The 27,985-nt window shown below is 46.9% G+C and overlaps 1 protein-coding gene across 2 annotated transcripts in view; it reads right to left on the bottom strand.

Moving 5' to 3' along the window:
- The window catches only part of ADGRD1 (adhesion G protein-coupled receptor D1), a 270,128-nt gene that overhangs the window by 94,315 nt on the left and 147,828 nt on the right, over nucleotides 1-27,985 (bottom strand). For both annotated transcript variants that reach the window (XM_033135813.1, XM_033135814.1), the window contains 2 exons: nucleotides 10,925-11,028; nucleotides 1,991-2,102 (listed from right to left, as the gene is read on the bottom strand). In XM_033135813.1, the coding sequence (XP_032991704.1) occupies nucleotides 1,991-2,102; nucleotides 10,925-11,028 (216 nt within the window). The remainder of the gene's footprint in view (nucleotides 1-1,990; nucleotides 2,103-10,924; nucleotides 11,029-27,985) is intronic.

Below are 27,985 nucleotides of genomic sequence, written 5' to 3'. Positions count from 1 at the left end.
TTCTCCCGTAGCTTCCAGAGAGGAGAGAGACAGTCTCAAATTACAGCTGGGCCTTGAGCAAGATAGCAGCTCTGAGACAGGAGAACAGCAGAGTTATGTGTTGTTAAGGAGAAGGAGAAGGGGAGGCAGAGCAGCTAGCGGACACATCATTGGACAGCATAACCAGCCCCCTTTCTCCCAAAACGCGGCGTTTGTTAAGGGTGCAAGAACAAAGAGCGCAAAGACAATTGTCCACAGACAGATGCTGTGATGGCCTGGGAGTCAGACTCAGATGCTGAACCTTAGGGGTCCCAGCCTGCACAGGATTCCCCGCTTCCAGAACCAGCTGAGCCAGGGCCAGGGCTTGATCCTGAAGGATCCCCACCTGTGCTGGATCCCCAGGTGCAGGCATCAGCAGAGTCTGCTCTGGCTCCTGATGGGAGGGAGGACCCATTGCCTGCAGGTGCTCCACTCCCAGCCTCTTCAGAGGAAGCTGAGGCGGCCCCTGGGTCCAGTAACCCACCAGCCTCTCCTGAGCTGCAGAGGCTCAGGGCAGAGAGGCGAAGAGAACTAAGTGCCTACAGGAGGAGTGCTCGCCTCCAGGCCCGGAGGAGAGGCGAGTCTCCGGAGGATCGGGGCCGCCCTAAGCATAGGGCCAGATAAAAGCCAGCCAGCCCCAGCCCAAGTTGCGTGAGCAACTTAGTTGCAAGCGTATGCTCAACCTGCAACCTCGTGCCTGCACCTGCCTTGGACCTTGACCTGCTCCCTGCCTAGCTCCCTGCCGGACTGACCTCCTTTGGATTCCTAGACCCAGGACTGGACTTGGACCTCGCTTCACGGACAAACCCCTAGGGCCAGCGCAGATGCCATAGAAGCAAACACTGTTGCTAGAGGGGGAAGAGGGAGGAGTTCGGTGCGAGCAACTCCATTATGGGGAATGACCAGAATTCTTTGTCTTTACCATGGTGACTGAATAAATCACACATAAGAACTTTCTTGTTTCCTCCCTGCCTCTTGGTGCCAGTGGGTGGTGGGAGGAGAGAGAATTTCTCAAGCCTGACACTTGGATTCAGAAGCATCGCAACCTCCATCAATGGAGGTAGAGCATCGCCAACATGGCTAGCCGCCATTGATGACCTCCTCCTCCATGAATTTGTCTAAACTTCTTTTAAAGCCATCTGTGTTGGGGGCCATCACTGCTTCCAGTGGGAGCAAAATGGAGGACAAGGCTGAGACTTCATATGGAACTGTCTCATGAAAAGGTCCTTGGGACTATATTTCCTGTCTGACATGTCTATTTTTCTGCCGGCTATATTTGGATGAAGAGATCCAGGTCCCATCAAATGCTGTGAGATTCTGAGATGAAGCCCCATGATTATGATTATTAATAGTATTAATTGCTGACTTAAGCAGCAGCCCACGGCCTGCTTCTGATTAACGCATGACTTTATTGTCTGATACATGCTGCCCAGAATGGAAGTGCACACACCTGTCATGTTCTATTTGTCATGATGACTGTAGAACTGATGCAAAATGGGAGGGGGGGACAAAACTCTATTTTGAAATGGCAGGAGTATTATGGTGCCACAGCCCCATTGCTGGGGTAGCCACTGGGGCAAATCAGCTTTAAAAAAATGTACACTTGCTACCTTTTAAATATTGGCTGTGTTTAGGGATGTCAGAGAGTTCTGTGGGAAACAGAAATGGGAGTGAAAATGGGCAATGTTCGCTTTATTCATCTCAGGTCCAGAATGGAAATCGACCCAGTATACAATACAATACAATACAATACAGTACAATACAACACAATCAGTATTCACTGTTGCTGTTGCTTTCAGTCCACAAACGATACTTTACTGACTGCGTTCCCCACCACTTGATTTGCATTCCCTTTGCTTTGAAATGAATGGGGCAAAATAACACAATGACAATGTAATTGCAAACTTAATTGCATATATAGGTTTTATAAGAAACACGTTTGCTTGCCAATTCCCACCCATTTTAAACTTACCGTCCCAGGATTGAACTGGAAGCTTATAAGCAGTAGAATCTGAGCCACTAAAATGGCAAACGACAGGTTGGCGTGGATGTGGTAGCGCTGGTTACATATGGTGCTGACAGAGCTGTGGGAAGGGAAGGAATTGATTAGTATTCTGAGATGAAATGGCTTGTTAACAATGCAACTGAAAGAAATTTGTTTCCTAAATTTACCCGTCTTTCAGGATTAAGCTGTGTCGGATGAGATTTCCCAGTGAAATCAACCCAAAGGACTGGATAGTATGTTATGGTTTCAATCATATGCACATGTTCTTGGGAATAATCCCCAAGTGAATGAAGTCAGACTTACTCCTGAATATATACAAATAGGATTGCTATCTGAGTGACATCTCTATCTTCCACCCATATGGAATTGCTATGGCATGTAATGATTCTATCAACACAGGCAGAAGATCAAAGCATAAGCAGTGGAGGCTGGTTCATTGCAGAGAATGGGGCATTGCCCCACCAGTCTCATTCTGCCCTCAGCCAGCCCCCACCTGCCTGCCTTCCTACTCACACCCAGCCCAAAGGGCGAAGCAGGATGTCTGCTTCCTCCTCCTTAGTCTCAGTGTTGTCCCTTGTAGAACTCAGCAAAGAAGAGGATGGGGACAAAACTAGAACTGGATGGCTCTGCCACCTACTATTGATACCCCCTGGTTTCTGTCCTACCAATAGCCATGGTCAACAGCCACCACTGGTTATAACCTGAAGTGGGTTGAAAAGTAAGCATGGCAGTAAGCAGGGCCATATGCTCAACATCATGTATCACACAAATGAAAGTAAAAATTAAGTCAGCTCCTTGTGAAATTATGGAAAAACTTAGTTGGTCTCTAAGGTGCTACTGGAAGGAATTTTTTTATTTTTTATTTTGTTTTGACTATGGCAGACCAACACGGCTGCCTACCTGTATATGGAAAACTACTGATCTATATTTCATCTTTCCACAATTTGACCCACATAAGGAAAGCTAATAATAATAATAATAATAATAATAATAATAATAATAATAATAATAATAATAATAAACAACCCACAGTGCTTTGGGTGCACAAAGAAGCTGCAACAGTCATTTCAGGAGGCAAGCAGCACTGGACGGCCATGGCAACTGTCCATTAATAGATGTTAGATAAATTTAATATGCAGCCTACCAGAAGGCAACTGCTGGAATGTTCTAAGGAAAGAACTAGATGCTTGCTGTCATCAGAAAGAGCAGGACCTAATCATTTGCTACATTCCACAGATCTGACCTTGCAGCAGTTCCACAGCAGAGTGTGACATGCCTCTCTCACATCCTAATGAGACCTAGCCCTCTAGCTACAAAATTATTTTTTAATTGGGATGGTACCATGTCAAAGCAAATGCTACATAGGTCTCAGAATGTCAACTCCCTTTGCACCAACTAATTTTTAAGTCACTTGGTGGACAGTAGCTACCTACAGGCATCGTTGCGATTTCAGGTGTTCAACAAAGTAGAATAAAAAAATAATTCAACACCTAATCTGTTCCCTTACCACAATCTGCCTCTGGATTCAACAAAAGCAATCAATATAGCATGAAAGGCCAACTATATATGAGTAGTTGTACCAAGACTTCTTTGCGTGTATGTGTGTGTGTTCGGGTTTATTACATTTATATTTATGTTATGTTCATTATATATGAGGGGTATGGAGTGTTAGGGGGTGGGTAGGACCTCTGGTGGGGGACACGCCATGTTCCTTCTGGGATAGTTTGTTCACCTTTGGTTCCCACCCTGCACTCAGCTCTCACCTGTGGCTCCTGGAAACGGTCAGCATGCGACAGCAGCCAGGCCCTGGGAAACGGTTTCAACTGAGTTAGGGACTTCCCTGCATGCGAAGACAGACTCTGGTGGATTGAGTGGACTAGGCCAAGAGTGGGTCCAATGATCAAGAAGGGGGTTCCTGCACATGCTGTAGAGGGAAGTGAGGGGCAGATGGGGCTCGACAACCTGGGAAGGTAGCCCACCTAGGAGAAGGAAGACTCTGGTCCTAAACCTCCTCTACACTGTGGGATAACTTCAGGAGAAGAAGGGGCTAAGGCGTCACTATTGAACAATGGCAGATGAAGATGCTGGAGTATATGGAGCCTGCGGAAATGACCGGGAGAATCCGTAATCTGAGAGACGACGCGGTGGAAAAAGAATGGGGAAAATTTAAATTGTATTTTAAAAAGTATTGTAATATTTGAAATTTCGATTTTAGAAGAAGGATAGGCTGTCATATGTACAATTTGAAGTAAATAATGAAAATTTTAGGAGATTATAGATTTTAGAAATTGATTGAGAATTTTTTTAGATATAAATGATTTTAGATTTAAAATGTTTTAATTTTAAAGATTGAATGGTATTTATAAAATATGTGATAAGGGTTAAACTTGGAAGTTACGTGAAATATTTTTGAGGGACGTAAATTAGGGGAAACAGGAGGAAGTCACTAAAAGATGATAAGAAAATGGAAACTTTTTAGCATAATGATACATTGTTTTTTGTTGTCATTTTTGGATGTTTTTTCTCTTAACTGTTTTGTATTTGGTTTTTTTTTTCTAGTTTGTTTTTGTTGTTTTTTTGTTTAATTTGTTGTTGTTTTTGGAAAATGCAATAAATATTATTGGACTAAGGCGTAAACCCTACACAAATCTGGAGTGGAGTCCCTAAGACAGTTGGATGCCGTCTTGTATGCCTCCTTCTGGCATCTCCCACAGCCAAGCTGGTGCTCTGCTTTCCTTTGGGCCACATCAGCGAGGCCAAGAGCAGGTCTTGTCATCTGGACAGCCCAGGGCCTCCACACACACCACCTAGTCTTGCTTCTTACGGAGGTTGCTTCTGTGCTGCTAACTCAATGGTTTGAATTCGCCACCGGAGGTGCACTCCATTGTCTCTTGAGACAGATGGATGCCAGCAGCAGCAGCAACATTTGTATGCATTGCTGCATGTGGTGTTTGACCATGGTAGGGAGGGAAACAGCTTGAAAATGAGAGCTTGGAGATTTGGGAACAGCCAGGCTGCCTTTGCAATTACTAGAGGTTCTTTGGGTCATCCTGATATAAGAATTAGAGACCCCAGATGCATATTTTTATTATTTTGATAATGTTTCAATTTAATTGCATTTAACCTTTCAGAATGTATTAGGTTTGATTTTTGTGTGTTCTCCCTCCTATGCTGCATTCAATCTACCCTGAAAGTGGTACAAATGGCAGGATGTTTTAGCACCGGAGGGTAAATCAGCTACCCTTGAAGCTATCTGAGACCCAGGAAGAGGATTTTATGATGCTCTGTCCCTCCCATTGAAGGCTAGGTCGCCAGGGCAATGTCCGACACCCAAGACCTAAAATGGTCAAATGATCTGGGCACATCAGGGCCACTCCAAGGTGATTGTGGGGTTGAAGATACCAGTATGGAGCCATGAGTGTTTTACTTCTCATGACCTGTAACATTTCCTGACATATGTGAGGATGTTTTATGACTCTTTGTTTGAACTACTATATAAGCAGACCTTCTCAAATGACACATTGAGGCGAGTGAGCTCTGTCCTATTACAATAGCTATAATAAACGCTGGGTCCCTAAATCTGGGTGCTGGACTTGAAAATATTCATTTCCTTGGTTCTGTGGTTTATTCAAAAGGTGCTTGTTCCTCACCTGGGTAACAAACAAGGTGCTGCCGAGGTGAATTTTTACCGCAATCCTCCACAGCCAACTACTCATGCAATTCATACTTCAAGATTGGAAAGCTAATCACCCATTATCCGTTACTCAACGGTCTGAATATCTCACTCTCAATCTGCCCTTCTGACATTTGAATGTGTATCTTATAATCAGCAATCTCATTTGGATATCGGTTTATACACATGGACTCGTATTAAAATATATGGTGTGTGTGTGTGTCCGTGTGTGTGTGTTTAAATCAGGACTGATGAATTCTTATTGTTAAATGTGAGCAGACTTTTTTCTTTCCTATCTGCAGTCATATATACCCTTGATGCAATCATATATACAACTGCAGGAAGTGTGCTCTTTTGCAGCACTTGATTAATGTGGAAGCATGTGGTGATAATGTACAGAGGGGAGAAATATGCAACTGAACTCAAGGAACTGGAAGCTGAGGCCCCCTGTAAATGCTCCAATTTTGTTTGTTTGTTTGTGTAAGATTCTTGTGATGGTGCTTCATGAGTAACGGAGCAAGAGCCCAAACAGTCTTTCGCAGTTTTATTGTGCAAACTATTTACAGTGCAGAGCTACAAAAAGCATGTCTGTCTCAGTCGCTGACAGAATCCGGGAGTGGCCCCTTCCGGCTCCTTCCCCAGCATAAGAGCTTCGGCACCCCAAATCTCCTCCTACCCTCCTTGCGTTTCACCCCTCTGCGCAACTGGGCTGCCGGAAATGGCGTGCCTCCCTCCTGACCAGCCGAGTGAGGTGTGGCTGCTCTTCGAGCTGGAAGAGGTGCTGCTGCTCAATTGGCGTCCAGGGCTCTCTGTATGCTAACGGACCCTCCATTCCCCTCAGCAGGCCAAGAGGCAGTTCCCTGACAGTTTGTTTTGTTTTTAATCTGTTATTGCAGAATTCAGAAAGAGCAGAACCCACAGCAGAAGGAACCCACCAAACGTTAAAGGAATGAATGAGGGAATCTATTCATCCATAGTGTGAATGTCCAATGCCCCTTCATCCCTCTCTAAATAATGGTGGCTGTGAACAACACCTGCCCCTCCCCAATGTCTGGGTGATTTCTGCTTTTCCACATCATTATATATTGCCATCTAAAAATTATGGTGCTGGAGGAGACTCTTGAGAGTCCCATAGACTGCAAGAAGATCAAACCTATCCATTCTGAAGGAAATCAGCCCTGAGTGCTCACTGGAAGGACAGATCCTGAAGCTGAGGCGCCAATCCTTTGCCACCTCATTAGAAGAGAAGACTCCCTGGAAAAGACCCTGATGTTGGGAAAGATGGAGGGCACAAGGAGAAGGGGACAACAGAGGATGAGATGGTTGGACAGTGTTCTCAAAGCTACCAACTTGAGTCTGACCAAACTGCAGGAGGCAGTGGAAGACAGGAGTGCCTGGCGTGCTCTGGTCCATGGGGTCACGAAGAGTCGGACATGACTAAACAAAAACAAACATTCTGATATACTGATATATCACAATGTCTGAAATAAGGATGGAGCTATGTAGTGGCATTGGCTGGCTTCATGGTTTTCCCCACATTGTGATTTTTGCATAGCACACGCACGCACACACCATGATTTGCAATATATGGCCAGGTCAAAAATTATGAAACTGATATCACAATATGGATTTTAAACTTGCTTTGGAAGATTTTTTTATATATTGCCCAGCCCTGTGTTATGTGTTGATCCTATAGCTGTGGAGAAACAGGAAAAAAATCATGAAATTGACCTGTGAAATTGAGGGAAAGCAGTATCAAGACAGACTGGATTGCTGCCATGTGGTCTCTGCAAGGCTGAGCTTGGCCTGATCCAGAAGCTCCAGGTAGTGCAGAATGCAGTGGCTAGACAGCTGATGGGGGGGGGCAGGTGGCAGGTGGCACCTCTGCTAAAACATACATACCTTTAAAGCCCTAAACGGCCTCGGTCCTGTATACCTGTACTGTTTTTGGGGGACAGGAGGAGGGCAGGTGTGGAGGATTCCCTGGTCCTGAATGGGGTAACTGTGCCCCTGAAGGACCAGGTGCGCAGCCTGGGAGTCATTTTGGACTCACAGCTGTCCATGGAAGCGCAGGTTAATTCTGTATCCAGGGCAGCTGTCTACCAGCTCTACCTGGTACGCAGGCTGAGACCCTACCTGCCCGCGGACTGTCTCACCAAGGTGGTGCTTGCTCTGGTTATCTCCCGCTTGGACTACTGCAATGCGCTCTATGTGGGGCTACCTTTGAAGGTGACCCGGAAACTGCAATTAATCCAAAATGCGGCAGCTAGACTGGTGACTGGGAGTGGCCGCCGGGACCACATAACACCGGTCCTGAGAGATCTGCATTGGCTCCCAGTACGTTTCCGAGCACAATTCAAAGTGTTGGTGCTGACCTTTAAAGCCCTAAACGGCCTCGGTCCTGTATACCTGAAGGAGCGTCTCCACCCCCATCATTCAGCCCGGACACTGAGATCCAGCGCCGAGGGCCTTCTGTCGGTTCCCTCACTGCGAGAAGCAAAACTACAGGGAACCAGGCAGAGGGCCTTCTCGGTAGTGGCGCCCGCCCTGTGGAACGCCCTCCCATCACAGGTCAGGGAAATAAACAACTACCTGACATTCAGAAAAAAACCTGAAGGCAGCCCTTTTTAGGGAAGTTTTTAATGTTTGATATTTTTGTATTTGATTTCTGTTGGAAGCCGCCCAGAGTGGCTGGGGAAATCCAGCCAGATGGGCGGGGTACAAATAATAAATATTATTATTATTATTATTATTATTATTATTATTATACCTGAAGGAGCATCTCCACCCCCATCATTCAGCCCGGACACTGAGATCCAGCGCTGAGGGCCTTCTGGCGGTTCCCTCACTGTGAGAAGCAAAGCTACAGGGAACCAGGCAGAGGGCCTTCTCGGTCGTGGCGCCCGCCCTGTGGAACACCCTCCCATCACAGGTCAAGGAAATAAACAACTACCTGACATTCAGAAAATACCTGAAGGCAGCCCTTTTTAGGGAAGTTTTTAATGTGTGATATTTTGGTATTTGATTTCTGTTGGAAGCCGCCCAGAGTGGCTGGGGAAATCCAGCCAGATGGGCAGGGTACAAATAATAAATATTATTATTATTATTACCAGCAATGTATATAATTACTGTGCCAGCAGGCCTTTGCAGCTCTTGATAATGACAATAATGATGGTTTCATTTGACGTATATCACTTTAATGATCACTTGTACTGTTTTTAATTCTGTTTATGTTTTATCACTGATAGCACTCCGATATGTTCATGCTTATTTATTTCAACATTTTACTGAGGGCTGTGTGGAATGGACAGATCAAAGCAACTCCTTTCAACGGGAGTGAAACGACTGAAGATTGCCACCTAGTCATTTCAAGGCGGACGTGGGCAGGTTGCAGGGCACAATCACATCACCCTGAAATCTGTGCCAGTGACCTCAGACTCTGTACGAAACTCTGTGCAAAGGTTTGGCTGGCGCAGGCAGAATTTCCAGCAGCAAATAGCCCCTGACCAGTAGGAATTGGCTGTCAATCATCAAGATCGCAAAGAGCTTCCCAATCAAGGGAAAGAATAACCAAGAGGCAGGTTTGTTTGCAGTGTAATTTGAAACAGAAAGGATTGTGATAATATGCATTCATTTTCATTTTCTTGCAGTAGCCTTTCATGCCTATTACAATGTATGCCTCTGTTCCGGAGGCAAATTGGTCTAAATAAGACCACAATTAACAGCCTAAGGCTTGATCCTCTGATGGAAAAATAGGAGTAACTCTGTGGAAAACTGCCAAGGTTTAAATTCAAGTAAACAGAGCAGAGAATCCAACCCAGTATTTCCATATTTATATCAAATCTGACACTTCATAACTACCGTTTTGTGCTGTTTTCTACATAGGGGTGTCTTTTCTATAAATATGGAAATAAAGTGTTTATCACTAGCTCCCCAAATCACATTACAATTCCTGCTAAGGGCAGCTCCTTGGATGAGTGCTTCTTTCTCTGCCTGTGCCTTCACGAGAGATTCCGCTTGAATCCAAAAAAGTCTTGCTTATTGCAAGCTGATGGGCCAAAAAAGCACATCCACCAAATGCTCACAAATTAAATAGCTTTAACACTGTTTTTGGGGGGGGGGACAGGGGGCGAGCAGGTGTGGGGGACTCCCTGATCCTCAATGGGGTAACCATCCCCCTGAAGGACCAGGTGTGCAGCCTGAGAGTCATTTTGGATCCACAGCTGTCCATGGAGGTGCAGGTCAATTCTATGTCCAGGGAAGCTGTCTACCAGCTCTAACTGGTACGCAGGCTGAGACCCTACCTGCCCGCAGACTGCCTCGACAGAGTAGTGCATTCTCTGGCTATTTCCTGCTTGGACTACTGCAACGTGCTCTACATGGGGCTACCTTTGAAGGTGACCAGGAAACTACAATTAATCCAGAATGCAGCAGCTAGACTGGACTAGATGACTGCTGGGGCTGCTTTGCAAGTCTTCTTCTTGTTGTTTAGTCATTTAGTCTTGTCCGACTCTTCGTGACCCCATGGACCGGAGCATACCAGGCACTCCTGTCTTCCACTGCCTCCCGCAGTGTTGTAAGACTCATGTTGGTAGCTTCGAGAACACTGTCCAACCATCTCTCCTCTGTCATCCCCTTCTCTTTGTGCCCTCCATCTTTCCCAACATCAGGGTCTTTTCCAGGGAGTCTTCTCTTCTCATGAGGTAGCCAAAGGTTTGAAGCCTCAGCTTCAGGATCTGTCCTTCCAGTCAGCACTCAGGGCTGATGTCCTTGAGAATGGATAGGTTTGATCTTTTTGCAGTCCATGGGACTCTCAAGAGTCTCCTCCAACACCACAATTCAAAAGCATCAATTGCAAGTCTACAATTCTCTAATTCCTCCTGCCACATTCAACCCCCCCTCCCCCCGCTTTGAAAAAGAGGAATGGGCTGGAGAAATAAGTGAAGAATAGATTGCAAGGAAATAACTTGCCATCTAAATAGCTTCCCGGATTCAGGAAATTAAAGTAATTTAGACCAAACCCAGCCAAGTGTTACAAATATATATGCAGGATATAATTAAAAGAGGTTTAAGAAATTAATAACCTTTTATGAAACTCTCAACACCTGAGAGCATCCAGTCCAGTAATTCTGAAATGGAATACACACACTTTCTCTCTCTTTATATCTGACGATCCATATTTCCAGAGCAATATCAGCTCAGCAGGTAGAAAAGTTAAAATTACTCACGACAGAACCGCAAACGTGACCAATGTGATCATCAGGCAGAAGATGGAGATGGAACAGCCGATGTAACTGATGGAGGACAGCGCCACCTTGTGTCCCGCTGAGAGCTGCGCGTCGGCGAAAAGAGAAAGGGCGCCTATTGTTAATCAATTGGATTAGGCCAGCAAGGAACAGTTTATCAACAGCTTTAGCCAAAAGGGGAAAAAAAGTCATAATGACATTAGCAGGGCGGCATTCAGAAAACTAGGCCATATCAAATAAGCACAAATATGCACACAATGAGATTTAAATAATAATAATCACAAGGAACACCCTTGAATTTGCAGAAAGCAGCACTGATTTCCGCCCCATCCCAACCAGTTTTGCCCTGATGCACAAGACCTTAGAGCCAAAATGTTTGGTTGTGGCCAGGGCTGGATTTAGGTTTCACGAGGCCCTAAGCTACTGGAGGCAATGGGGACCTTTATATGTCCAGCTGTCCTTTGTCAGCAACAAACTGTCACTGTTTTTCTGTCTTGAATATATGCTATATGGTAATTTATGGACCTAATAGGGTATCTAAAGCCATTTGCACATAACAAAATATGTACACCATAGGAGCCTACACAACACAAAACACTGTTGCTGTATGTAGGTTTTATTTTATTTGTTTTAGTATCTTATATTTTGGAAATGTACATCCAGGTGTTTTTTTCTCCTTTAATCTTTTTTTGGGGGGGGGGGGAGCCAAGAGAGTGGGGCCATAAGCTTTAGCTTGTTTAGCTCACATGTAAATCCAGCACTGGTTGTGGCACACGTTCCTTGCAGGCGGCTTCATCCAGTGTGATGAAAGCTGTTCGCTTAGACAAACGAGGCCAGCGGCAAAAGGTGGCACTCAACCTCACATGCTCGCTGGGAGGCCTCCATTTAGCCAGCCAGCCAGCCAGCCAGCCATCATAGCTGTCAAGTTTCAGATTTGAAAATAAGGGATCAGCAGCCTCACCTATCCCGGGGACAGTCACATGACAGGGTTGGCGGAGCCAGAAGCAAAAGTGGGTGGCACTGGTGTGAATGCGCGCAGTAGGCTTACTGCATTTTGGAAACGCTGCCCGTGGGCTACGACGCCTGTAAGCACGGGAAATGGCTCCCGCTTGCTTTGAGGCTGCAAGGAGGCGAGGTCTTCCCAGTCCCTGGCCAGCAGGGGGAGGGAGAGCAGCCGCTTCCTTTGAAAAAACGGGAAATTAAAGGGATATAAAAAATAAGGGATAGCAGCAGGAAACTGCTTGAAATCAGGGAGATTCCCGGGGAAAACGGGATACTTGACAGCACTGCCAGTCATGCATTCCTCCGGGATGCTATTAACTATTAGGAATCCTCCAATCTGCTCAAGGAGTTACTATTAACACAGAAACCCCCTGACAGCTTGGGACCAGTTTACTCACAGGATTGCCTTACCCCCCATATGTCTACTCAACTGCTTCCATCTTTTAGTGTGGCTTTAGAACTTTCTGCCTACTGACATCAGGGAAGCACCTCTTTGTACCATTATTTTTTAGGGAAGCCAAACTACATGTGTAGAAAGTTCATGTGTTTCATTTCTTTGTACTCACTCTTGATTTTAATAATCTTTCGGGCGTTTTTAAATAACTGCTTTTATCAGTACTTCGAAAGTTTCATTTTTTAAAATTATTTTTGTAAACCACGTAGAAGTTTTCTTGCAATCAAGTGGTATATACATTTTGTGATTATATATATATATATATATATATATATATATATATATATATATATATATATATATATAAAATTCCTATCCAGTTTTCCATTGTACTTTTCAAAATGGCAGACAACATTCCTTGGCTACTGAGCTTACTCATTCCTTAAGGGACTGTTTTATTTCGAGGTGTTGGGATGGTTGTCTTCTTAAAACTATATTTTCTATTTAAAAAAAAAATCAAAAAAATCCACAGTTCTGCAACCCTCAGGGTTCCTGCGAGCATGCTGATATCCTCTCTTGCCTTTCAGTGGTCCCTTAGAATCATAGAATCATAAAGTTAGACGGGATGCTGAGGATCATCTAGCCGGAAAGCTGTCTGTAAACAAATGCCAGCTCCCTCAGCCTGAAAGCGAGATGAGCGCCACACCCCATAGTTGCCTTTGACTGGATTTAACCATCCAGGGGTCCTTTAACTTTATCATTTCCATGCAAAAAAAAAATAAAAAAATCATTCCAGTAGCACCTTAGAGACCAACTAAGTTTGTTCTTGGTATGAGCTTTCGTGTGCATGAACACTTCCTGCAAACTTGGCTCCACACTCAAACCAACTGAGCTCATCCCCTGAGTTTGCTTTTAGAGAGAGGGGTGTGTTATGTATTGAAGTTCTCACCCTAGGTCACTAGGGGTGTGTGTATCTAGTTCATTCTGCTGCAGTTCTCACTCAGGTCCGCACATGCAAATGAGGGATTGAAAGTGACGTTCAGGGATTGGGTAACTACAGAAAGTTGTTACTGTTGCTTGTAGCTGAGTTCTATATAAGCAGGCTGCTGAGCCCTTCAGTTCAGTCCTGTTCCAGCCTGAGAATAAACAGAGCTGCTTGAAGAATCACTGTGTCGTCTGCTGTGTCCACCCACTATTTAATAGGGTGGATTATTTTTTTAAAGGCCATTCATGGACAATGAATCTGTCCATGTTAGCCAAGTGGAACCTCCATATGCAGAAGCAATAAAGCGCTGGATACCTGATACAAGGAACAGGGAACAGGAGACGATTCCCCGTGTCCTATTCACGGACAGGTGATTTGCACGTTCTCCAAGAGAACTGGTGAATGTGCTGCGCAATGTCTGGCTGTTATACCCATTAACCGCTAAGCTTTCATTACACCTAATGTACACACACAGTCTGGTCATCAAGTGTTAGTGTGATGGCCTGGGAGTCAGACTCTGATGCTGAACCTGAGGGATCCCAGCCTGCACAGGATTCCCCGCCTCCAGAACCAGCTGAGCCGGGGCCAGGGCTTGAGCCTGAAGGATCCCCACCTGTGCTGGATCCCCAGGTGCAGGCATCAGCAGAGTCTGCTCTGGCTCCTGATGGGAGGGAGGACCCATTGCCTGCAGGTGCTCCACTCCCAGCCTCTTCAGAGGAAGCTGAGGCATCCCCTGGGTCCAGTAACCCACCAGCCTCTCCTGAGCTACAGAGGCTCAGGGCAGAGAGGCGAAGGGAGTTAAGTGTCTGCAGGAGGAGTGCTCGCCTCCAGGCCCGGAGGAGAGGCGAGTCTCCAGAGGATCGGGGCGGCCCTAAGCATAGGGCCAGATAAAAGCCAGCCAGACCCAGCCCAAGTTGCGTGAGCAACTTAGTTGCAAGCGTGTGCTCAACCTGCAACCTTGTGCCTGAACCTGCCTTGGACCTTGACCTGCTCCCTGCCTCGCTCCCCGCCGGACTGATCTCCTTTGGACCCATAGACCCAGGACTGGACTTGGACCTCGCTTCATGGACAAACCCTTGGGGCCAGCACAGTTTGCTCACGCCCCACCCGCACTCCCCCTTCGCTGGGGTGCGTTCGGGAGGAACTAGTAGCCATGGCTGACCAGGCGGCTGCGCTGGTGGCATTGGCCCAGGAGAACCAGGCCTTGACCCACACCGTGCAGCAGCTAAGCAATGCTGTTATGGCGCTTCAGCAGCGTTTGGATGCCTTACCGGCTCCTGGGGCCGCCGCCCCAGCTCCTGGCAAGTACCCAGTGGCCCTGCCAGAGAAATTTGATGGGTCCCCAGCCAGCTTTCCCATGTTTCTCGCCCAGGCCAAGCTGTATATTCAGGGGCGAGCTCGGGATTTCCCCGACGACCGCACCAAGGTGCACTTCCTGATCAGCTTGCTAAAGGACCAGGCGGCCAAGTGGGCGTTGCCGCTGCTCCGGCAAGACTCCCCCTTGCTGACAGACTATATGGGGTTTTGCAATCATCTGGAAACCACGTTCGCCAACCCTCAGAAGGGGAGTCAAGCCAATCGGGCAATTCGACGGTTGAAACAGGGCAAGTCCACAGTGGCCACCTATGCCACAGAATTTCGGCTGCTGGCGCAGGACTTGACCTGGAACGACTCTGCACTGCGGGACCAGTATCTCGAGGGACTTTCAGACGAGATACTGGATCAGCTGGCCACGTTGGATCGCCCTGCCACACTGGATGCCCTCATCCAACGGAGTCTGCAGATAGATGATCGGTTGGAGGACCGTCGCCAGGCCCGGGGCCGCCGGCACTCCGGGCTCCCAGCGCCGGTGCTTCCCTGCAGTTCTGTGGCCAGAGCTGAGTCATTGGAGGAGCCGATGCAGCTCGGGGCAGCGCGGCCTCGCCTCTCCCCCTCGGAAAAGACTCGGCGCCGGGAGGGGAACCTGTGTCTCTACTGCGGTGGGAGTGGACACTACGCCCGAACCTGCCCTGAGAAACGCCAGCCGCAGGTGAAACGGCCAACCCCAGTAGCCGATGGCCCAGGCTACCTGGGGCCCCAAGCATCACATGATGGGCCCTCACCAGTGGAATTGCAACACCTCATGATACCGGTGCGTCTATACCCCCCCGGTGGGCCCTGGATTCTCACCCACGCTCTGGTGGATTCGGGGGCAACCCGCTCCTATATGGACTCTGCCTTCGCCACTCAGCATCAGGTGCCGCTTCAGAACAAGCCGGAACCAGTACAGGTGGAGGCAATTGATGGACGGCTCCTACGCTCGGGCGCGGTTACTCGGGAGACCCAGCCCTTGGTCCTGTGCTACCAGCAGCACCGGGAGGTGCGAACCCTGGACATTGCCACCATGCCCCGGTTTCCCCTGGTGCTTGGGATGGACTGGCTGGAGTCGCACAATGTTCAGATCGACTGGGTCAATCGGACTGTACGCTCCCAGACCCGGGTTCCCATGCTCAGTCCGAGTTAGTAGCAGCTGCCCCCATGGGGCAGGCCGTGTCAACGCTCCCTGCCGTGTACCAGGACTATTTAGACGTGTTCGAGGAACAGGGAGCAGACCAGCTGCCGCCTCATCGGTCCTTCGACTGCGGCATAGACCTCCAGCCTGGGGCGCCCCTGCCTGTGAGCCGCCTATATTCTCTTTCGGAGCCAGAGCGTGAAGCCTTGCAGGACTTCCTTCACAAGAACCTGGAACGCGGGTTCATTAGGCCCTCTACCTCACCCACTGCCGCTCCTGTACTCTTCGTTAAGAAGAAGTGTGGGGAGCTTCGCCTCTGCCATGACTACCGGGCCCTGAATAAGATCACCATCCCAGACCGGTACCCCTTGCCCCTTATTGCAGAATTGCTGGAGCGGGTGCAGGGGGCGCAGATGTTCACCAAACTGGACCTCCGAGGGGCCTACAACTTGATTCGGATCCGTGCCGGGGACGAGTGGAAGACTGCATTCGGGACCCGGTATGGGCAGTTTGAATACCTGGTTATGCCGTTCGGATTATGCAACGCGCCCGCCGTGTTTCAACGGTACATCAACCACGTGTTCCAGGACTTGCTAGACAAATACGTGGTGGTGTACCTAGATGATATTCTGATTTATTCCCGTGACCCAGCCCGTCACGAAAGTCATGTTCGGTCCGTGTTGCAGCGCTTGCGGGAGCACCGCCTGTATGCCAAGCTCAGCAAGTGCGAGTTCCACCAGCGGTCAGTGGACTTCCTTGGACACCGACTCTCCCCTGACGGGGTGCAGATGGACCCTGGGAAGGTGGCTGCGGTTCGAGAGTGGGCAGCGCCCCGGAACCGCAAGGACTTACAGCGGTTCCTAGGGTTCGCCAACTATTACCGGACCTTCATTGCAGATTATGCTCATCGCACCACCCCATTAACCCGACTGCTGCGCCCCAAGACGCCCTTCTCCTGGATGAGGAGGCTGAAGTGGCATTTCAGGGGTTGAAAGCCTGTTTCCAGAGGGCGCCAATTTTACAGCATCCTGATCCCTCTCGTCCCTTTGTGGTGGAGACTGATGCCTCCAGTACGGCTCTCGGTGCCATCCTGTCCTCAGCAACACGGACCCGATGCGCCGCTGTTACCCTGCGCCTACTACTCCCGGCAGCTCCTTCCGGCGGAGCGTAACTATACCGTGTGGGAGCGGGAACTACTGGCCATCAAGGTGGCCTTTGAGGTCTGGCGCCATCATCTTGAGGGGGCACGACACCCGGTGGAAGTGAGAACGGACCACCGGAATCTGGAGTACCTCCAGACCACCCGCAAGTTGAACCAAAGGCAGATCCGGTGGGCGCTGTTTTTCTCCCGGTTCCAGTTCCGGATCCGCTACATCCCTAGCTCCCAAAACCGGAAAGCAGATTGCCCTGTCCCGGAAACCCGAGGACATCGCAGACACTGTACAGCAAGCAGTACCGACGACTATCTTACCACCAGCCACATTCCTGGCCACTCAGGAGGCCAAGCCACTGCAGGCTCGGGTGCGAGAACAGCAACGGGTCGACGCTTGGGCTCAGGAACGGCTCCGGGAACTGTCTGACGGGCCAGCCCTGGATATCCGGGGCTGGCCCTGCACCAGGGCCTACTGCTGCACCAGGGTCGTCTATACATCCCACCAGGACCATTGCGGGCTGAGGTTCTCCAGATGTCCCACGATGCCCAGCAGCAGGGCACTTTGGGCGGTACCGGACCACTCATCTGGTAAGCCGGGAGTTCTGGTGGCCCCGCCTGAAGGCTGATGTGGCACGCTATGTTGCTGGTTGCGATGTCTGCCGGCGGGCCAAGGGTCCTACTGGGCGACCCCCCGGTCTGCTCCAGCCATTACCAGTCCCACCACGTCCCTGGCACACGGTCTCGCTGGACTTTGTGGTAGACTTGCCCCCATCTCGTCACTGTACCTGCCTCCTGGTTTTCACGGACCATTTCACTAAGATGGTGCACTGTGCCCCTGCCCGTCCATACCCACAGCTAAGGAGACGGCTCAACTGTACTTGCAGCACATCTTCCGCCTGCATGGCCTTCCCGAGCGTGTGGTTTCTGACCGCGGCGTCCAGTTCACATCCCACTTCTGGCGAGCCCTGCACCAGACCCTTGGGACGGAGGTCTGTCTATCTTCGGCCCACCACCCGCAGACCGATGGCCAGACGGAACGGGCAAATGCGGTGCTGGAGCAGTACCTCCGGTGTTACTGCAGCTTCCAGCAGGATGACTGGGTCGATCACTTGCCATTGGCGGAGTTCGCCTACAACAATGCAGTGAACGCCTCCACCCAGCAGACCCCGTTCCAGGCCTCCTACGGCTACCATCCACGTTTGTTCCCGGACGTGCTGCCAGCTTCCGCAGTCCCCGCAGTGACAGACTGGCTTCAGGAGCTTCAGTCCCAGCAACAATTATTGATGGAGCAACTGCGCCAGGCCAAGGACGCATACAAGGCCCAGGCTGACCGACATCGTCAGGAGGGGCCAGAACTCCATGTTGGCGATCGGGTGTGGCTCTCTACCCGTCACCTGCATCCTTCTCGGCCCTCACGAAAGCTGGATGCACGGTTTTGCCGGCCCATTCACCATCACTGCGCAGGTGTCACCGGTGGCGTTTCGCCTCCAGTTACCTCCATCACTCAAGGTTCACCCAGTATTCCACCGGTCCCTACTTAGTCCAGTCGCCCTGCCCGACGAGTTCCACCCAGACAATCCACGATCGCAGCCAGTTTTGGTCGAGGGGGAGCCTGAGTACGAGGTGGAGCGCATTCTCGACTCACGATACCGCAGGGGGAAGCTCCAATACCTCATCGACTGGAAGGGGTATGGGCCTGAGGATCGTTCATGGGAACCAGCGGAAAACGTCCACGCACCTGCCTGCCTCCGTGATTTCCATGCAGCTTAACCCCAGCAAGCCTGGTCCGGCCCCTCGGTTGAGGGGGAGGCCTGGGAGGGGGGATGGTGTGATGGCCTGGGAGTCAGACTCTGATGCTGAACCTGAGGGATCCCAGCCTGCACAGGATTCCCCGCCTCCAGAACCAGCTGAGCCGGGGCCAGGGCTTGAGCCTGAAGGATCCCCACCTGTGCTGGATCCCCAGGTGCAGGCATCAGCAGAGTCTGCTCTGGCTCCTGATGGGAGGGAGGACCCATTGCCTGCAGGTGCTCCACTCCCAGCCTCTTCAGAGGAAGCTGAGGCATCCCCTGGGTCCCAGTAACCCACCAGCCTCTCCTGAGCTACAGAGGCTCAGGGCAGAGAGGCGAAGGGAGTTAAGTGTCTGCAGGAGGAGTGCTCGCCTCCAGGCCCGGAGGAGAGGCGAGTCTCCAGAGGATCGGGGCGGCCCTAAGCATAGGGCCAGATAAAAGCCAGCCAGACCCAGCCCAAGTTGCGTGAGCAACTTAGTTGCAAGCGTGTGCTCAACCTGCAACCTTGTGCCTGAACCTGCCTTGGACCTTGACCTGCTCCCTGCCTCGCTCCCCGCCGGACTGATCTCCTTTGGACCCATAGACCCAGGACTGGACTTGGACCTCGCTTCATGGACAAACCCTTGGGGCCAGCACAGTTAGTTGCTGAACTTGCACCTCAAACAAAAGTAGATTAAAAAAAAAGTTTGACTGGGAAGAGCTGAATTCTTCTGTTATATTGATGTTGCTTTTTTTAAAAAAGAAAGTGAGATAGAGGAAAGGAATTTTTTCCCCTATTCATAATTCAGACTGTTGAGAGTTATTAGAGGAGGGGGTCTATGCTATTGGCTCTCAATTATTTCAAGAGGTGCTTTAATTTTTCATGCGAAATTTCCATTTATTTATATTTTAAATGATATAAGGAAAACTGATATAAGGAACTGATAGGAAACTGTGCTAATAAAGAAAAGAATCGTTAAGCTCTTGTCATTTAAGAAAAAGCAAGGTCATTCATTATTTACTGGTTCACGGGCCAGCACGACAACAACACAGGAAAATGAGTGTAGCCACAGGAACAAGTTCAAGGGTGGAATCTTAGCTCCAACAATAATAACTGGAGACAATGTTTATAATTGCAAATTACTGCAAGAATCATTAATAGGCAATAGGCCTTTAGAGGGGAGAAATTAAATTCTGGATGATCACTGATGTGTAAGGTTTCAAACAGATTTGAGTCGATAACTCTAGGTCTGGTTGATGTGCTGCTGTGTACAGCAATTACAGTGGTACCCTCGGTTTTCAAACGTCTTCGTTGACGAATGTTTCGGTTTTCGAATGCTAAAAACCCAGAAGTGAATGCTTCCATTTTGAATGCACCTCAGAAGTTGAACGGCTTCTGCTGAGTGTTTCTCAGTTTTCTCAATTAAATTTGCAGACTGCCTTTGCACCTCGGTTTTCAGACGTTTCAGAACTCGAACAGTCTTCCAGAACGGATATGTTCGAAAACTGTACCCACTTCCTCTATCAGGGGCAGGGAACCTCTTTCAGCCTAAGGGGCAACCATTCAGGGATATGTGCCACTGATCGGCGGGGCCAGAGACAAAAGTTGGTGGAACAATGAATGTAAATGTTACTTTCCATGCAGTGGGCCAGGTACGACACTCGTTCACTTCACTCTTCTCTCCCTCTATCCTCCACCCAAACAAGCAAAGGGGTAATGTATCAGAGTTCAAGGGCATATGCCAGCCAGGCAAGGGCCAGTGAGGGCTCTGGACTCAGGAAAAAACTAAGCTCCAGATAGAAATACCCGGAGGGCCGCATTCAGCCTCTGGACTTGAGGTTCCCCTCCCATGCAAGCCATAATCATTTTGCAAGTTAAAATGGCTGCGTTTGCAGCAAAGAATAATGTTTTGGACTGCATAGCTGTTTTTCGACCTTGAATATGACTAAAAGAAAATGGTCGGAGGAATTTCAGACAAAGACTTTGGAACTTTTGCCAACAGATAACAGGAAAAGTCAACCAGATGAATCAGGAGGTGAAACTTTCGAATTTGGCTTTGCAGAAAAGTGGACTAGAGACTGATAGTGAAAGTTTAGAGGATATAATACAAGAGCATTCAGAAGAAGAGAAAATCCAAGATGAAAAACCAACCGGAGTCGACTTGCAAAATGGAATGGACAATGGGAAAATTCGACTGCAGAAGAAGGAATAAAGGTGCAACCATTGAGGGATGCACATTGTCATGATAATGCTACAATGTTACAAGAGACAAGACAGAAACAAGCCAGTTTGCTTGGACTTTTGGGTTCAGGGTTTTGAGAGGGTTGGAGTGGGTTAAAATTGGACATGTTTATGGATATTTTTCTCTTTTCATGGTTTTGACAGATTGTATGGATATTGCAGTAATGGAAATGTTAATAATTATTAGCCCAAAATTTTTGAGACTGGAAGGAGGGAAAGGGTTGGGGGGGGAGGAAAATTTATTTAAATAAAATTCGTTTGAATATTGAAAATTTTAATTAAGGTTTTAGAAGAGTTCAGAAGTACTAAGAGGCCGAGGTTGAGTTAAAATTATAAGCAATTAAGTCGGATGAATCAATATGTTTAAACGTGATAAGGAGGAAGGTTATAGTGTGTAAAGTAGAATAGATGATGAATTGGAAAACTGGGAATTAGGTTTGATTTGGAATTCAACAGGGGGGGATCCGAGGAAGTCAACTGATGATGAAATTGGAGGAACGTAAGAATTTCTGGCCCAGGAAAAGGGCCAGGTTTAAGCAATGATGTATACAAGTTAATTGGTTAAATTTGAACATCTTTTGTATGTGCTCCAGTGAGAGGGGGGCTTGGTTATTTGCTCCCCTTGGTGGGAGAGGGGGGAGTATGAAAAAATTTAACCATGTAATGTTCTGTGATTTAAATTGAAAAAACCCTATAAATGTTAATTTTTTAAAAAAGACTTTCCACAATGCGCTGCATCAGTAGGATTTTGGGTATCCACATGGCAGGACAGGATCCCAAGCCCACATCTCCCAAGCCCACATCCACAGCATGTTCACACTTCTGTCTAAGCGACGTCTATGCTGTCTTGGTCATGTCCACAGAACAGAAGGGTCCCCAAAGGACATGCTCTACAAGGAGCTGGCTTCAGGCCTCAGGCCTGTTGGCAGACCAACTCTGTGTTACAAAGATGACTGGAAATATGACATGAAGGCTGGCAACATCAACCCTGCCATATGGTAATCTCTTGCAGATGACCGCAGTGCCTGGAGACAGACAGACAGGTTGTGCATCCATAGCAGTGACCAGAGAGGAGGAATGACTGCCGGGAGGAGCACGGAAAGAAGAAACGCCATGGTACATCTGCAGCAACACAACTGGATACCTTCCTCTGCCCCAGCTGCAACAAAACATGTCTCTCCCTTATCGGTCTCTACAGCACAGCAGTCGCTATAATCTCCCAACAGTTTAACTTCACCACAAAAGGCACACTCCTCCATTGTCCTCTCGAGGCAGATGAATGCCATCAGTATTATCTAGACTAAAATGGACAGGCTGTGGTTTGTTAGTGTATCAGATGTTAAAATCCTTAAACATAAGGACAGTTGTACTGGATCAGATGGGAGGTCCGGGTAGTCCACAAGCATCCTGTTTCCCACAATGGCAAACCAAATGCCTCTAGCCAGCCTGCCTGCAAGTCAGACTTGGAGGGAACAGCCCTGATATCAGCAACTGCCTCTGAATCTGGAAGGATGCAAGCCCTTTCTTGACTCAGAGTCACTGACAGCTTAATGCCTCAGGGATTTCCCTAATCTACTTTTAAAACCAGCTAAACTGCCGGCCATCACCACATCCTGTGGCAGAGAATTCCACAGATTAAACTGCGCACTGCATGAACAAATAGTTCCTCTTGTTTGTTCTGAATCTCTTGCCAATCACTGTCACGGGATTACCCTGGAGCTCTAGAGCTTTGCGGGAGAAAAGCTCCTCTCTGTCGACTTTCTCTGTACCAGACATAATTTATAAATCTTTATTGGGTCCCCATTTCCTTTGTAAACTAAACTATAATCCAAAATCGAAACCCTTTCCTCATATGGGGAGCTGCTCCGCATTCTCTGGTCTTTTGGGCCACCCTTTTCTGCCTCTTTTCCAGCTTTGAAATATTGTTTTTGAGATGTGGCAACCGAAACAGTACACAGTATTCCTTCTGAGTTGGGGGAAGGTGGATGCATGTTGTGTCAAATGAAGTCGTGCTTGTCCATTCTGGAGCATGAACACTAAGGTCACCCTCAGACTATCAGTAGTTTGCAGAAGGGATTCAAGAGCACACCAGGAATTTATTTCAGGGCAGGTAAAATGGACCAAATCTCTCTATCAGCCTGGCATAACAAATCCACTTTTTAAAAGAAACATAATTATTTGTGGCTAGGAAAGTGAACTGGAAAGTTGAGGGTGACTGGATAATGGGAAAATATACAAACATCACAAAAGCAAATCAGATTGGATGCCCATTGATATATATCCTACCCCATGGGTGGGGAGAGAGAATCAGAATGAATCTACTATATGTTTTGGGAAATTGTCTGCCTGTCCATCCGCTTGTTTTCTATAGCTTCAGATGCCTCTCCAGATATTGTCACCCAACCGAGCACGAGGGTTCGCATGGTGAGTGTGGCTGTCTTTGTCACAGTTTGGATGTTGGCTGCCATTTTGAACCAAGATGAAGGACTGAAACAGGATTTTGGCTTCATTGGGCAAAAGACTTTGGACATAACATCATGTTAGAAGACTGGGGAAAACTTTGGAAAGAAGGAATGAAATTTACTGCATGTACTGCAATAAAAGAAAATATGTTAAAAATGATGTACAGATGGTATATTACCCCAGTCAAGTTGGCAAAGATGTATAAGTCTGATAATAAGTGTTGGAAATGTAAAGAAAAAGTGGTACCTTTTATCATATGTGGTGGGAGTGTAAGAAGGTAAGGGCTTACTGGGACATGATTTATAACGAATTGAGAAAAATGTTGAAATATACATTTGTTAAAAAACCGGAAGCTTTCTTACTGGGCATTATAGGTAAAGACATTAAAAAACAAGATGTTGAACTTTTTCAATATGCAGTGACTGCGGCTAGGATTTTGCTGGCACAAAGGTGGAAACAAGAAGAAATTGGGAAGATTGGACAGTAAAACTAATGGAATATGCAGAACTGGACAAAATGACGGGAATAATCCGGGAACAGGGGGACCAGAAATTCATCAAAGACTGGTTAAAGTTTACGAACTATTTGAGAAACAATGATTTGCAATTGAATAAGTTAATAGGACTTCAAGAAGCTTTGTAGTTAAATGTGGAAATATCAATGTAATTATGAATGTTAAAGTGATTAATATGTATAGGATATTATAGCAATGATAGACTAAAGAAGTATAATATTAAGATAGAAATCTGAATGCCATGTGAAAGGTCTGAGGGAAGTCATGGCTAGGATTGCCAAAGTTGATAAATGAATGTGAATTTATATTTTATTTCTGTAGTAGCTATAGTTTAAAATAATAAAAATTATTATTAAAAAAAGAAAGAAAAAAGAAACAGAATTTTGGCGTGACTTCACCTGATTTTTAGTGTGAGTGTCCAAAATCGCAAATTGCACTGTCCTGTTAAAAAAAACGCTTTTTGTTTGTTTGTTTGTTTGTTTGTTTGTTTGTTTAAAAAATCTCAGATAGCACTGAGCAAACGTGGGAACCAGGGTGAACCTCCTTCTTCTGATCAGAGGGCCTGTAGGGGAGGAGGCAGTTTTTAAGATACAGAATCATAGAATTGAAGAGTTGGAAAGGGTCCCTCAAGAGTCTTTTTTGTCCAAACGCCTGCAATGCAGCTATTACAGCTATGCCTGGAGCCTAAATCATTTAGGAGGAGCACTTTGAACTCAGCCGGGATATGAACAGACAACAAATGCAGCTGTTTTAAAATAGGGGTTATGTGAGTTTCAAATTGACCCTCAGCTGATTATCTATTCACTGCATTTTGGACCAGGTGAAAGTTTCTGAGTCATCTTCAACGGCAGCCCCAAACAGCACTCATTGCAATATAACCCCCTGGAAACAAATCAGAACAAATGCTCAGCAAAGACTGCACATTTTCTAACCTCCATATAAGCTGAATGCTCATTAAGCAAGTCATTTGGATGAGTCCTAAGGCCTCTTGCAAATTCTATGGGAGAAAAAGTGACCCCAGGCAGCCAAGGGTAAATCCATCAATTTTGCTTTAGGATTTTTGTTGCTGCTGCTGTTTTAGTAAAACAGTTTATCTGTATTTAAACACTATTAAAAATATGGTTTCTCATTTTTTCCAGTCTTAAATTCTGTGCTTCACATAAAGTTGCTTTTAAAAAAAAAGCCTCGTGAGAATTCAGCAGCATTCAGTGCAAATTTCCTGTAATATACAAATGTTTGTATGCAACCTTGCCTAATATACACATCTCCAATGCAATTCCCTAAAATAATGCATTTTTATGTTACTTGTCATTACTCTATGCGTTTTTATGGTCCTTTAACCCCTGTATATGCATTTTTTCATGCGTTACTTGGTTGGAGAATAGCAGTGCAAAATTCAGAGAACTAAATTTCCACAGGTGGCTGTATTTTGGAAAGAGAGAATCGGGTAGGTTTTCCTTGAACTGAATCAAAATTCTCCCTGCAGCTGTAGCCTGTAACCTCCTTCCAGGTTTCCTTGGTTGAAACAGCCCAACTATGAGAGGTGTCAAAAACCAAACTTCCTTCCTGAAGAGTCTCTCTATAAGTCTATGATGTATAACGAAACCCTGTGTACTTGGCTGAGGAGGCAGCTTCCCTGGAGGAGACAGGCAGGAAGGCTCCTGCAGCTGGATGGTTTTCAGGATCAGCTGTTTGCTGAGTTTCTACCTGTCAATAAACCATAGAGAAACCAGCACAAAATTGTGGGGTAGGGGAGAAAGTGTCAGTTACCCAGGGATTTTACAGCACCAAGTGTCAGAAACACTGAATTGTAGTAGACGAGCAATGAAAAACTTATCTGGAGGTTTTGCAGACCCAGGATGGCAAGCTATGAATCTTGGGCTTAGAAATTCTATCTACAGCTGCATGCATTTTTAAATGGACTATTTCTATTTTCACAGCTCTGGCCGTAATTAATAGAAATACAAGTCCAATACTGCTTCCTCTTCTTCTTCTTTTTAAGGTAGAGCTGTGGAGTGGAAGATTCCCCCCCCCCCAATGTATCTGTATAAGCCATTTATAACTTGCTTTTCTGAGGATCAAAGCAGTGCACAAACCACAAATCCATTAAACCACGTAAACACAGAACAATTAAAGGGTGTATGTATCTGCTATATACATTTGGGGAAATCGTTTGTCTGTTCATTTGTTTGTTCTCCATGCATTCAGATGCCTCTTGAGATATTGTCACCAAACTCAACGCAAAGGTAGCGGTTTTCATTGACGATGGGTCACTGCCCACCATTCTGAATCAAGGCAGCAGAACAAAACGTCACTTTGGCAGGACTTTGCCCATTTTTTTTTTTTTGGCCTAGGTTTTGCTACCATTTGAGTTATCACTGCCAAACTTTGCATGAAGGTTCCTGCGGTGGCGGTGACAGTCTTTGTCAGTGTTTGAACACAAGACATTATTTTGATTCTAGACAGCACTACAAATTGTGACTTTGGCATAATGGGTCCAAACTGCACCAATGTCATTCTCAATATGAATGAAAGACATGGAGCAGTGGATTCAAACTACAAGAAGAAGATTCCACCTAAACACTAGGAAGAACTTCCCGACAGTAAGAGCTGTTGGACAGTGGAATTTGCTGCCAGGGAGTGTGGGTGGAGTCTCCTTCTTTGGAGGTCTTTAAGCAGAGGCTTGACAGCCATCTGTCAGGAATGCTTTGATGGTGTTTCCTGCTTGGCAGGGGGTTGGACTGGATGGCCCTTGTGGTCTCTTCCAACTCTATGATTCTATCATTCTATGATTTCTGAGATGACGGCAGTGGTTTTTGGGGAGGGGGCACTAGTGGCCACTTTGAATCAAGGTAATGGGCCGAAACAAGACTTGGGGCGACTTCACCCAATTTTTAGTGCAATGGGTCAAAACTGTACTGTTTGGATGCCTCTGAAGAGATTGTCACGCCATTTGGCAGGACACTGACAAATTTGGCATGATGGCTCCAGCATGTGCCAATGTGGATGCCTGTGGATTTATCCTTGCCCAGCTTGGCACAATTGTTCCCATTAGAGAGCCAGCCTTCTGTATTTCTATGTTTCTATGTTTCTGTATCCGTGATGCTGCACACCATGCTGATAACAAGGTGGTGGACGAAATGTGACTTCGCCCAATTTTACATTAAGGATCCATAGATAGATAAATAGATAGATAGATAGATAGATAGATAGATAGATAGATAGATAGATACAGGTGAAACTCAAAAAATTAGAATATCGTGGAAAAGTCCATTTATGTAAGCAATTGTTTTCATTAGCTACTGGAGTTTAATATACGAGATAGACTCATACATGCAAAGCGAGATATGTCAAGCCTTTGTTTGTTACAAGTGTGATGATTATGGCGTACAGCTGATGAAAACCCCAAAGTTGAAATTGTTAATTTGGGGTTCTCATCAGCTGTACGCCATAATCATCGCAATTATAACAAATAAAGGCTTGACATATATCGCTTATTTTTCTGTGTATAAGACAATATTTTTTGATAATTTAAAAAATGTTCAAAATGGGGGGTCATCTTACACACAGATAGTGCAGAGGGGGGATGTGTGATGGTGCAGCCATGAGCAGGCGATTGTCAGTGGTGCTCAGGCGGGTGATTGGTTGCTGTGGCAAGGCCTGCTGGCGATTGGCTGCTGCTGCAGCAATTGGGCAGGAGATTGGCGGCGGCTGGCGGCGAGCGGGCAGACGATTGGGGGTTTTGGCAAGGCAATCCCCCCTACAGAAAGCTTAACAATTCTGGGCAATCTCCCCACCACCACCATTACCATTTCCCTAATTTGGGGTCCCCCAAAATAAGGGTCATCTTATATACGAGGGCGTGTTATACACGGAAAAATACGGTATATATAACAAATCTATTAACATACAGATAGAAAAAATAGCACATCACTGTTTAAAAAGCCATTTCCTTACAAGCCTTGGCCTAAGACATATGAGGTTAAAATGAGATTATCAGAAGCCTGACTCCTGCATCTTCAATCGAAATGCA

This window comes from Lacerta agilis, chromosome 17, assembly GCF_009819535.1.
Source record: "Lacerta agilis isolate rLacAgi1 chromosome 17, rLacAgi1.pri, whole genome shotgun sequence".
Taxonomy (NCBI): Eukaryota; Metazoa; Chordata; class Lepidosauria; order Squamata; family Lacertidae; genus Lacerta; species Lacerta agilis.
This window is presented reverse-complemented; position numbering and strand designations above follow the sequence as displayed.